General features: G+C 40.9%; 1 protein-coding gene across 1 annotated transcript in view; it reads right to left on the bottom strand.

Moving 5' to 3' along the window:
* Positions 1–13608, bottom strand: part of LOC135215681 (probable ATP-dependent RNA helicase DDX10) — a 111983-nt gene that overhangs the window by 89166 nt on the left and 9209 nt on the right. Inside the window, 2 exon segments of the mRNA XM_064250627.1 lie at positions 273–394; positions 2154–2304. Coding sequence (XP_064106697.1) covers positions 273–394; positions 2154–2304 — 273 coding nt within the window.

Genomic DNA, 13608 nt, shown 5'->3' with positions numbered 1-13608 from the left:
ATCTATGTTTGTGAATAGATTATTGTAAATAAGCATGGAAAGGAGGATTTAAAGGAATATCTGACATATTCATCCTCTTTTTAACTACTGTAGCAAAGAATATGAACTTTCTTTTGGGAAAGACATGACATTCCTTGTTGGGATAGTCCAATCCAACAATATTACTCTGCAATATCAGTTGCTATTCAGAACTTAGTTGGGTTATCATTATGTGTTTTGGTATGAAAACATTAATTTTGTAAGCATAATACTGAAATGGCTGCAATATTCACCTGAACATTTTCAATAACAAAATCTGGATTTTCAGTCATATGCTGTACAAGACGGCCAGGCGTACAAATCATAATGTTGCATGTCCTAATTCGCTTCCATTCAAATTCTAAATCCGTTCCACCTGCAAAAATGCCAAATACATTTAATGAACATATTTTACAGATGTAGTAATCAAGCTTGAACTTTGGTTGAAAATTGCCACAGTACAGGTACTCCTCATTTAATGACGTACTCGTTTTACAACGACAACATGAAAAGAGAAAAAACCATAAAATGAAAATAAAAACATTGCCAATGGTGGCCAAGAGGAAGGCTATTCAGTGCCAATATGTAAACTAGCCTAGCCTGGGTTTTGAAAACCTTGAAATCTATGGCTAAAACAATAACAATAAATAAGGTTTTAATATACTTTGAAAAGAAAAGCTATACAGTTGAACCATTTAAAGTCGGCACTCTATGGTCTGGGAACTCCCCTGGTTGGCTTGATTCAGCCATCATTATTTTGTTGTGTGGCCGAACAGGTGGCACCACGTTTGTTTTAGTGAAAATAATTCTTAGTAATGAAAAGAAAATGTGAGAATTCTTAGTAATGAGAAGAAAATGTGTGAAGTCAACTATGTTTTTTATATTAACTTGAAAATAAATATATTTTTCTAAATATTCCACTGAGAAGTCTCTACCAAGTCATACCTTTTAATCGAAACAATGAGACATTTGGCATGCACGAATTCCTTACTCTTAGTATGCTTGAAAGACTTGCATGTAATACAGTTCGATCATTTTTTATACAACTATGTATCTACATACATATTCGATATGCCTCCCATGAGATCAGATGATATGAGAGGTAAGTAGTGTAAGCATAAATCTTTATTAATGCTAGAAAATGCTTATCCCTTTAGTGAATAGCTTAGTGTTCAATATCCTCAATAGATGGCATTGTGCTTTGTTAACGTTTTGACGGTGACATTGAAATACCCCGTGATTGCCGAAATTCATTCATTATTTTTTCATCTCACTACCCTCTACAATAAAATTAATGATGAAGAAACAAACAGCGATAATTATGAAATACCAAATTTAGAATATGACAGTCACTGCTAAATAATGTGCAGATTCTGAGAAGAGTTTAGCACTGTATTGACTTAGTATTTAATTGACTTACTAGTGGGCTACTCAGGAATGGAGGCTAAATGTGTTAAATAAAGTACACCATTTTAAAGAAAATTATACATTATAAAGTTATAAAATGATGAATTTAAAATATATGAGTACGTAATAAAATTATAAAAAGCATTATCAGAACTTTGCCATGTAGTAGGCTATGTCGAAAACTGGTTCTGTGCATAATATATAACTGAAAATTAATGCTATTAGTCAAAATAAAGAGAATAACGTGTTTAAAGATGAATTCATTTAACGACCTGGTCGCTGGAACGGAACCCCGTCGTTAAATGAGGAGTACCTGTATATCAAGTAGTATAAACATTTAAAAAAAGATATAATTCAAAGGAGCGTAAATGTATACTAGTACCATGTGTTTGCAAACAATGAAAATTACTAGTGTTTTTCATTTCTTCATGGCTGAAAGCTTCTGTAAATTTTCTAGGTTTAGACATATACGTACATGTACTTTGTATACAATATGGTGGATTTTTTAAGCCAAAACTACTATATGACATTTAATATAACAAAATACAAACAAAAAATTTGCAGACTCAAACCGAGTTCACCTGTAAAAATACATAATAAATATGATACAAAATTAACAATTCTGTGACAGAAACCAACATTTTGCAAACTATAGAAACAATTTCATGAGAAAGGATGTTGTTACAGCTCATAAAAACAAAAACAAAATTAACATTCTTATAACGTACCAATAACAAGACCAGCTGAAAAATCATGTTCCTTTCCAACTTTGTTCAACACATCAAAGATCTGATAAGCCAGTTCTCTTGCTGGTGTGATTACTACAGCTCCAACACCATCTAAATGAGTCCATGTACTGTCATACAATTTTTCTAAAATCTGTAAAAAACATGTAGTTATTGTAAAACACAATTATCATTTAGATGCTCTAAAACATTCAACATTGCATTACTTTTAATGTTTTCACAAATGAGCAAAATACAGTAAGTAAAGTACAGTGAGTGACTAGTTATATGTTATAATGTGCACATATGGGGGGGCGGAGGGTATTAGCCAATTTTTTTGTTTTTATGAAATAGTAAAAACCAACTTTCAAAATCATACTTAAACAAAAAGTGGTGTTCGTGTAAGACAGTCATAAAATAAAAGGCTGTAAAATAAAAATACAGTGGTACCTCGAGATACGAAAGGCTCAACTTACAAAAAACTCGAGATACGAAAGCTAATACGAAAAATTTTACGGCTCTACATACGAAAATTGCTCAAGATATGAAAGGTTGTTGCTGTAAAGTCCAAGATTAGCCCGGACCACCGATAACAATTTTGAAACTCGCGCGCTGCCAACTGAGTACTCGCCACCATCCTCCTGCTCTCCCATTGGTTCCTGATGCTAGTCACCGGCATGAGATCCTTCTCTCCTATTGGTCAGCATCCCTCCCATCACGCATCTACTATGTAGCGGCGTGCTTCTTCGGCCACTGCACGGCATCATCTGTATCGTACGCACGCGGTATTCGTTTGTTCTAACGATTTCGTTTCTTAACGTAAATTCGTTAGTGATTTCGTTGTAGTAGTATACTTTATCGTGTTGTGTGAGAACATTACTCCATACTTATACGTACTACATAACATAATTACGTACAGTATATACGTAGTCATGGGTCCCAAGAAACTTGAAATTCACGGAAAGAAGAGGATGCTCTCTTTGGAAACGAAGATGGAGATTATCGAGAAGTATGAAGCTGGTATGCGATTGAGTGTGGTTGCCAAGGAATACGACCGAAATCCGTCGACAATAGGCACCATCCTTAAGCAGAAGGATGCCATCAAAGCAGCTACACCTTCCAAGGGTGTCACTATTTTGTCCAAGAGGACCCACATGCACAACAAGATGGAAAGGCTTCTTGTCTAGATAAAAGACAAAGAAATCGCTGGCAATATGATAACGGAGACGGAAATCTCCCACAAGGCCAGCGCTATTTTCAGCGATTTGATTGCCCAGGCTGAAGACGACGGAGGAGAAGGGACATCAACGCCAACCCCAGACTTCAAAGGCTTCGCATGGGTGGTTAGAGAAATTCCGTAAATGGACTGGCATCCATTCGGTGGTGCGGCATGGGGAGGCTGCCAGCTCGGACACGAAAGCGGCCAAAGCCTTTAAAAAGAAGTTCGCCGAGATGATGACCAAGGAAGGCTACAGTTCTCAGCAAGTCTTCAACTGTGATGAGACTGGCCTTTTTTTGGGAAAAAATGCCTCGTCAGACATACATCACGCAGAAAGAGAAGAAGCTACCCGGGCATAAGCCTATGAAAGACAAGCTTACGCTCGCACTTTATTCCAACGCCAGTGGGGATTGCAAGGTGAAGCCCCTACTGGTCTATCATTCCGAGACTCCTCAAGCCTTCAAGGCCCACAAAGTGCTTAAGGAGAAGCTTCCAGTGATGTGGAGGGCTAATGCGAAAGCCTGGGTAACGAGACTTTTGTTCACTGAGTGGGTAAACCTGTGTTTCGGCCCGACAGTGAAGAAATTCTTGGAAGAGAAGCGCCTCCCTCTGAAATGCCTGCTGGTGTTGGACAATGGCCCTGCTCATCCTCCTGGCCTAGAGGAAGATATCCTAGCGGAGTATTCCTTCATCAAGGTTCTTTATCTTCCACCTAACACCAACGTCCAAGAATATCTCCAATTACTTATGGGTTTCTTCCTAAAGAATAACCCTTGGACCATCATTCCCTCTACATACAATCTCCTACTAAAAGAGACTTATGAGAGATTTCAGCTGAAGACAAGGGAAGCTATAAGAGGGAGAGTACACCAGTGGAAGACAACCAAAAAGAATCACATCTGCCCTTCATCATCTCCACCATGTAGCGTACTGGTCCCAAGTCTCTCTATGCATGTTAGGAGGTTGCAACTGTCCATTATCCATATCTCAGAACCTGAATCTGCACTTATCCCCAAAAGGTATAAAATAAGACTACCAATAGATAATCCCTTTTCGCCTTAAACCAAGCTGCATAATCAGTCAGGAAGCGAAAGTGTTCTCACTTCTTCCAAACAGAGTGAGTATCAGCATGAGGAGATTACCCTGCAGCATCAGAAACGAGTTACTTGTTTCCTCGCTAAAAACTCCCTCTGGGTTGGCGTCTCTACCTCTCTAAGAAGTCGCAGAGATGAGACGACGTAGATAAAAGGTAATAACTCAAGTTAGCATGCAGTCTTGAGTTCATTTCCCCACAAGAAAGAGAAAGAAAGCGAACCTCTTATAAAGATGGTTAAAGGACCAATAAGCATTGTACAGCAAAAGGCTGCCTTCGGCTCTCCGCAACTTTAAAAGACAAGACGACAAGCCTAGGTAGACACAAAGGGAGATTGTGTGTCCAAGGACGAGAAAAGTTACGAAATGCTCTCTAATTGGAGAAAGTGTTGGTTCTCGTCTCCAATATTTAGAGGGCACCAAAATACACTAAAACAATTAAGATGTATTCTCTATGTAGCCTCTTTCCTTAACAAAATGAGGATACAGCAAGGCGTAGTGTGGCAACAAACGCCAACCGGCCCAAATGAGGAGGTAAACAAAAGAGCTTAAAGGCTTGCTCTTTCTCCGCAACCTTTGGCGACAAAAAGCGACACTTGTCGATAAGAGGTGACAGCAGCTGAGTGCTATATCAAATCCACCACAACTCAATGAGAATAAGTCAGTTTAAGCGGCTCGGGACTCGGCCAAGTCGCCACGAGTCAATTGCGTTCACACGAGTCAATAATGTCCACAGCAGGGTTCCCAGATGTATCAGACCAAATTATCATACCAAAACTCTTCAAATTATTGTATTTTGATCAATAATCATTTATCGTACAGAGGGTGAAATTATCGTACTCACACAATAATTATTGTACTTCTGGGAGGAGCTAGGACAATTCGCCGTAAACAAATTTCCCGTAGGACAATTGATTGTAAGACTTCGCCGTAAGAAAACTTGCCATACGGATATTTTGCCGCAAGGACACCGCCGTAAAATGTATATTTTAGTTTTTAGCTTATTTCTTTTAGAGATCAATGTAACTATATTCATATAGTTATCTTCAAGTATATTTATCACTTTTCATTGACTTTCATGTATTCATTTAATTATAATTATATATAAGAAAAGGATAAAAAAAATGAAGACCACACACTATATTTAAAAAGTTTTCTAAAAAAAATTCAAAGCTAAAAATCATGTAAGTTCATAGCAATTGCTCGTAAATAATGTTGTTTTGCATTTTGATCATAACCTCTGACAATACTTAGTATGCGGTTATAAACATTTTTGTATTGTTTCTTGACTGCTGTTTCACCTCTTTCTGCATCGATTATCTTCTTTTTAGAAAGATATTCTTCATTTTTCAATACATTGATGAGTTTCCATAAATTTGGATGCGTATTGGTCACAGATGCTTGAAGCGCATTATGGAACCCTTCTACTCCATTGTTGGTATTAGCCAGCTGATCTAGGGTTCTTTGATAAACATTACAAAGTTCGATAGGAAAAGTTGGAGAAACTCTACGACGACGAGGTCCCCTCCCTCTCTCTCCCCCAATGTAATGAGTTTCAAAATATGCAACTAGTTCTTGTGGTAAGTCATAGTCATCAACCAACTCTATAAATGCATCAATGATGTCTGAAGGCGGTATGAATGCAAGTGCCATAAGGCACTTTTCTTTTGTATTAAAAGCACAATCACTTTGATATCGAACCTTAAGCCCAATATCTGTCATTTTTCTGTAAACATTCTTACAGAAATGAAAATAACAGCCTATTACATTTGCAGAAGGGAAAATGTCAGAAAAACTTAAAAAACTAGCTGGTTCGAAATCAATCATTAGATTTTCAGGTTCTAGGGACTCGAGTAAATCTTTAACCTTTGAAAAAACGTATTGTAAGATTCCTTGGTCTTATTCGGAAGGAGACCGTAAACTCGTGGGATGCATGCATGTCCTATGTTGACATGTAGAGTATATAACTGATAGAAGATTTCAGGACAAACCTTAAATGTTCCATCGCATGCCCAATTTGTATGTCTTTCTAGATCGTGTAACCCTGCAATCGTACCAAAGATCAACATTCAGTTTTCATCTTCCATTCCACTATCATAAAGTAAAAATCTTTCTCCGTTCTGTAAACACGCAAATTCTTCGGGAATTACATAACCGATTCTTGTTCTTGGAATAGGAGGGGCCTTTTCTTCTTTTTGTCTCCATCTTCTTATGTTTCTTGACAAATTTGAAGTTGATGGCATAAGAGAGCGTCCTGCATTTTCTAATTCCTCGCATGCAGCACCAATCAATGATCTTGAAGCTAGCTGGGATTTCAGTGCATTTTCTTTCATATGTGCAATTGTTTTTTGCATTTTATGTTTGCTTGGGTTTGCTGGATGGGTATGCTCACTTACAGTTTTACAGACTGAAATCTCTTCAATATTCCGTCTTGTATGTACTCTTGCTTTGCAGTTTTTTTCAACACACTTCCAATAAACCTTGCCTCCATATTCTCTTTCTTGCCTGTAAATGAAGTTGGAATCATCTACGAGCTTATCACAACCTCTGGTGCTTTTGATAGTGTACGGCATCGTAGGGTTTAAGTTTCAACTGATAAAAGTAGATAATACAAAGGTTTAAGATAAAAAAAAAAAAAAAAAAAAATATGGTAAACTACCAAATTTGTAATGACTTCATTTAAACATTTAACGACGGGTGTCAAAATTTATAACGACCCTTTCTCTCTCTCTCTCTCTCTCTCTCTCCTCTCTCTCTCCTCACTCTCTCTCTCTCTCTCTTCTATCTCTTTATTCTTTTTTTTTTTTTAATCTATACATGACAAAGCATATACATTTTACGGCGAAATGTCCTTGCGGCAAAATATCCGTACGCCAATTTTTCTTACGGCAAAATGTCTTACAATCAATTGTCCTTCGGCAAATTTGTTTACGGCAAATTGTCCGGTCTCCCTTCTGGGAACCCTGGTCCGCAGCCCGCACAAGTCGACTGAGGGAAAGAGAGAACGAGGCGCCAGAAGTAGGAGGCGGTGGGAGAGAAGTTACAATGACGCTCCCGCCTCGTCAGAAAGCAATCGCACATACTTGAAAGCATTCCTATATGAAACTAAGTTAAAAATCTCCGAAGCTAGAACTTTAGACACTACAGACAGTGTAGACTTGAAAGAGAAACATTAATCGAGGCAGTAGTAAGAGATTTACAGATACTCAAAGAGGAGGCACGCAAAGAATGAACACAAGCATTAAGAAGAAAAAGGAATAGTATGCTAGCAGATGAAAATTTAGAATAACCAAACATGAGAGCGATAAACAGTCGACTGAGTCAACATATCTAACTGTGTAAAACCCACTAAAGATACATTATCATCTCAATAAAATGTCTATAGCTATATCATATATTAATAAGTCTATACATGCTAACACCTTAAACTATAGGTGTTGAAGACGACAGAATGCACCTACCGAGCGAGCATTAACACTTACTGAAACGGTCCTTATGTGAACGCTTTAACGGTCCTAGGCAATTGCTTTAGCGGTCCTTTGGCGAACGCTTTAAACAAGATTCAGACCATGAAAAGGGCGTAATAGGTATTGGAGGGCACAGAATCCCATCGTCCCGAGAACCGACCCAGTCCTTGGCTTGGGCTACATAGAGACGAGGGCACCAACACCTTACTTCTAACAGGGAACGCGAAAATGAGCGCACACTATGGAGGGATTCGGAATGTTCCTGTCAGAACTCAGCTCAAATTGTATTAGAACTAAAAATAGGATAATGTTCTAACTTCTTGTTACGCTTTTCCTGAACCAAATGGGGAGCAGAGGGCGGAGCTACAAAGGAAGTCAATACTAGCCTACTAAAATGCCTAGTCTGAGTAGGGATAGCCTGACAGGTTTAAGTCCTGATTTATCTACGTAATTGCTTTCACAATCTATTTGATTCCAGTCTTTCCTATATCTGACATATTCAGGCATAAATTTCTCAAAACCATTCCCTACATTCTTCACATCTAGGAGTTCCAAGATCACACTCTGTACCCTTGTCAGTACAAAGGAATGTTGATCAACTTCCAATTCACCATCCTGGTTACACCAAAAACATTCCTACATAGCCTGATGTTATTGGATTTGCTTCTGGTGGAAGATATCCTAGGAAAATGATATTGTCATGATACAATAAAGTTTGTTCATACTTACCTGACAGATATATATAATCAAGTACCCACCCACCTCCCCTCAGTGGACAGTGGTAGAGAAAATCTGAATAGAAAATGGGAATGGTTCCTGGTATCCGCCTCCCAGCGGCGGGAATGGGTACTAACCACCTAGCCGACCACTGCGTTTGCCGGGAGTTTCGAAATTCTGTCGGGCGTCAGAGAATACAGCTATATATATATCTGTCAGGTAAGTATGAACAAACTTTATTGTATCATGACAATATCATTTTGTTCATGACACTTACCTGCCAGATATATATATAGCTGAATCCCACCATTGGAGGTCGGAAGGGACAGAATAGAAGGATTTTGGGAAACACATAACATGCAGATGATTGACATCTTGGTTTCCTTACCTGTTAGCATAGCTGACTTCGTGATTACTGTCACCCAAGCCTGCTTCTGCTTAACTAGAATTTCCAGCAAGGTATAGCTGTATAGCTGTATAGCTGGATAGTTCTAGATGATCTGTCAACGGGAGCATGACCGCAATGTGACTAGACCATATTGACCATACTGAAGACAACGAAGCATAACCAATACCACCTAACCTAGCCCCACTAAAGTTAGTCCCATAACTTTTAGGCTAATTAAAGGGAAGACCGCCTCAAGCGGCCAACCCTACAACCATAAAAACAAAACCCATAATTAAAATCACACACATCCATTTTCTAAAGGATGGGGTTCGTATTGCTTCTCGTCCCCAATACTGTATCCGCGGAAATGTATGGTCCAAGCGAGTAGCAATTCTCATATGTCGCCTTCACATCTCTGAGGTAGTGTGAAGCGAACACAGAGTTGCTTTGCCAAAATGTGGCACTCAGGATATCACTGAGTACCATATTTTTCTGAAAAGCCACCGAAGTAGCTACCGCTCTAACTTCGTGAGCATTAACTTTTAGCAGTTTAAGATCACCATCTGTGCAGGACGAATGAGCTTCCCTGATGGTGCTTCTCAAGAAGAACGCCAGTGCGTTCTTAGACATTGGTAATTCCGGCCTCTTGACCGAACACCAAAGGTTGTCTGACGGGCCTCTACATTGTTTGGTCTTTTCCAGATAAAATTTGAGAGCTCTGTTAGGGCACAAAACTCTCTCTGGCTCTCGTCCGACGAACTCTGATAACCCCTTGATATCAAAGCTTTTAGGACAGGGGTTGGATGGGTTCTCGTTCTTAGCTAAGAACGAGGGGCTCAGCGAACACACCGCATTGTATTCTCTGAAACCCACATGTTTACTCATAGCTTGAATTTCGCTAACCCTCTTAGCTGTTGCCAGAGCGGTTAGGAAAATAGCTTTTCTAGTTACATCTTTCAAAGAGGCAGCATGCATAGGCTCAAATGGGGCTGACATTAAAAACTTTAAGACAATATCCAAGTTCCATGAGGGAATCTTGTCTCGTGGAGCTTTTGAGGTCTCAAAGGACCTCAATAGATCGTGAAGATCCTTATCATTTGATAAATCCAAGCCTCTGTGTCGGAAGACCGTTGACAGCATACTTTTGTAGCCTTTAATCGTTGACACTGAAAGTTTGTCTATATTTCTAAGATGTAGGAGGAAATCAGCAATCTGGCTCACAGAGGTCGTGGAGGAGGAAATATTTTCCCTTCTACACCAACTTCTGAAGACAGCCCACTTCGATTGGTAGACAGCTTGAGAAGATGTTCTTCTAGCGTTGGCAATAGCTCTTGCCACCGATTTTGAAAAACCTCTCGCTCTAGCCAACTTTGGATAGTCTGAATGCAGTCAGACTCAGAGCGGAGAGGCTTCCGTGATACCTCTCGAAGTGGGGCTGTCTGAGTAGATCTATTTTTTCTGGAAGTGTCCTTGGGAAATCTACCAGAAATGACATGGCCTCTGTGAACCAGTCGCTTGCAGGCCAAAAGGGGGCGATCAACGTCATTCTTGTTCCTTCCGACGCCGCAAACTTCCTCATTACCTCTCCCAGGAGTTTGAATGGAGGAAAGGCGTAGAGATCCATCCCTTTCCAATTCCAAAGCATGGCGTCTATCGCTATTGCTCCTGGGTCCAGAACCGGAGAGCAGTAAATAGGAAGCCTCTTCGTTTTCGCTGTCGCGAAGAGGTCTACCAGTGGACGTCCCCAAAGTTTCCATAACTCTTTGCAAATCTCTGGATGGAGAGTCCATTCGTTTGGAAGCATTTGATGTTGATGGCTGAGAAGATCTGCACGAACGTTCTGCTGTCCTGAAACGAATCTCGTTAGGATCGTTATATTTCTTATTTTTGCCCAAAGTAAGATTTCCCTCGTTAACGTGAACAGGGACCGAGATAGAGTTTCTCCCTGTTTTTTTATATATGCGAGCGCAGTGGTGTTGTCCGAGTTGACTTGTACAATTCGTCCCACAATCCTTGACTCGAAGCATTGAAGTGCCAATCGAATCGCTTCTAGCTCCTTGAGGTTTATGTGCCAGGACCTCTGTTCCCCTCTCCAGAGGCCTGACACCTCCTCCTCCTTCAGTGTTGCTCCCCAGCCCATCATGGACGCGTCTGAGAACAACACTAGGTCTGGGCTCAGAACTTTGAGGGACATCCCTTCCGATAGCTTGACGGGATCGGACCACCACTTCAAATGCTCTTTGATCGATTGAGGGATTCTCAAAATCTCGTCTAGGTCTTTCTTGTTCTTCCAGTTGTCCGCTAGGAAAAACTGAAGCTGTCTGAGGTGCAGCCTTCCCAGAGAAACAAATTTCTCCAGCGAGGAAATGATCCCCAGCAGACTCATCCATTCCCTCGCCGAGCATATTTCCTTCTCTAAGAAGACCAATACTTTCTCTAAGCATTTTAGCTGACGTTCTATGGATGGAAATGCTTGAAAAGCCACTGAATCCATCTGAATCCCCAGATACACGATGGACTGTGTGGGAATCAGATGGGACTTTTCGAAGTTGACCAGAAGGCCTAGGTCCTTCGTGAGCTGTAATGTCGTGTGCAGGTCCTCCAGGCACTTTTCCTTCGACGTGGACCGGATCAGCCAATCGTCTAAGTAGAGTGAAACTCTTATCTTCGAGAGATGGAGCCATCTTGCTACATTTCGCATCAGAAGCGTGAATATCATAGGGGCTGTACTCAGGCCGGAACAGAGAGCTCTGAATTGGAAGACCTGTCCTTTCAGAACGAATCTGAGGAACTTCCTGGACTGAGGGTGGATCGGAACATGGAAATAGGCGTCTTGGAGATCCAAGGACACCATCCAATCTCCTGGTCTCAGGGATGCTAAAACAGAACCTGGTGCAGTTTCCATCTTGAATTTTATTTTCCTTACAAAAAGTTTCAGCCTGCTTACGTCTAGGACAGGTCTCCATCCTCCCGAGTGCTTCGGAACAAGGAAAAGCCTGTTGTAGAAGCCTGGTGAGTTCCGTGATACAACTCTTTCTACTGCTCTCTTTTCCAACATTTGATCCAAAAGGTCTAATAAGATCTGTTGCTTCGAATCCTGATAAGAGGGCGAAAGGTCTATTGGCTCTATGCTTAATGGAGGTTTTGATAGAAACGGGATCTTGTAACCTTTCTCGATCACTTCGAGTGACCAAGAGTTCGCCCCTCTTATCCTCCACGCTTCTGCGAAAAGAGCGAGTCTCGCTCCGACTGGTGCCTGGAGGGCCGAAAAGTCATTTCTTTCCCCTGGTTTTTGAGGGGGCTCTGCCCCTAGGGAAACTCCTCCCTCGAGCAGAAGCTCTCGAGGATGCTCTTCCACGAAAGGGCTTATAATTCTTCCTAGAAGCTTGCGTGGTTCTTGAAGATGTCTGATCAGTAGGACGTTTCGAAGACCGAGACAATAAGTCCTGCGTCGCTCTTTCTTGGAGATTTACTGACAAATCCTTTACCATTGATTGAGGAAAAAGATGAGCAGAAAAGGGAGCGAACAACAATTCTGCTTTTTGCGCAGGCGACACTGACTTAGCTGTGAAGCTACAGAAAAGTGCGCGTTTCTTCAGGACTCCCGACGCAAAATGTGATGCCAGTTCGTCAGAGCCATCCCTTACTGCCCTGTCCATACATGACAAAATACTCGCTAAGTCCTCTAATGAAATAGAATCTGGGCTTCTAGACTGCACATCCAAGACGCCCAAACACCAATCTAGAAAGTTAAAAACTTCTAGAGTTTTGTAAAGGCCTTTGAGATGGTGATCTATCTCTGACATTGTCCAAGAAACTTTTGCTGATGCCAGGTAAGATCTTCTAGGAGCCTCCACTAAGTTAGCGAAATCACCTTGTGCAGAAGAAGGGATTCTTAAACCTGCTTCTTCTTCTGTCTCATACCACTTCCCTGATCTTCCACTAAGCTTTGTGGGGGGAAGTGCAAAAAAAGTCTTGCCCTTCGTCTTTTTGGATTCCATCCAATCGTGGATTCTTTTAAAAGCCCTTTTAGTTGAGAGTGAAGTGGCCATTTTAACAAAATTTGGAGTCTTCCTTGCCTTCGAAGAGGTTAGCTGCGAAGGTGGAGAGAGAGGAACCGGAGCTCGAAACTTCTCGGGAAACAAATCTTTTAAAAGGCGAGTTAAAGTCTTATAATCCACAGAGGATGAGGTTGTAGGATCCTCCTCCTCTTCTGAGACAGGCTCGCTTGACGATTTCTCTTCTAAGGGAGACGCAGGCTTATCCTGAATTGAGCGAGAAGAAACCGAAGTTTCACCTCCTTTTCGAAACGTAGGTCTTGCACTTGAAATAAATTTCTCTTGGCGAGCACCCATATTGTAGTTTCTACTACCTTGAAGCATAGGGCGCTTATCCTTCTGACTAGCGACCTGTTCTCTTCTTTCCACGGTGACTCTATGCATGGGACGCCTAGCGTCCTCAAAAGCGTCCTCATTTGCGTCCTGGAAAGCGTCCTGATATGAAGGACGACGAGCGTCCTTATTAGCACTACGCCTCGCGTCCTCAAAAGCGTCCTCATTTGCGTCCTGACGTGAT

Source organism: Macrobrachium nipponense, chromosome 5 (genome assembly GCF_015104395.2).
Source record: "Macrobrachium nipponense isolate FS-2020 chromosome 5, ASM1510439v2, whole genome shotgun sequence".
In the NCBI taxonomy this organism is placed as follows: domain Eukaryota; kingdom Metazoa; phylum Arthropoda; class Malacostraca; order Decapoda; family Palaemonidae; genus Macrobrachium; species Macrobrachium nipponense.
This window is presented reverse-complemented; position numbering and strand designations above follow the sequence as displayed.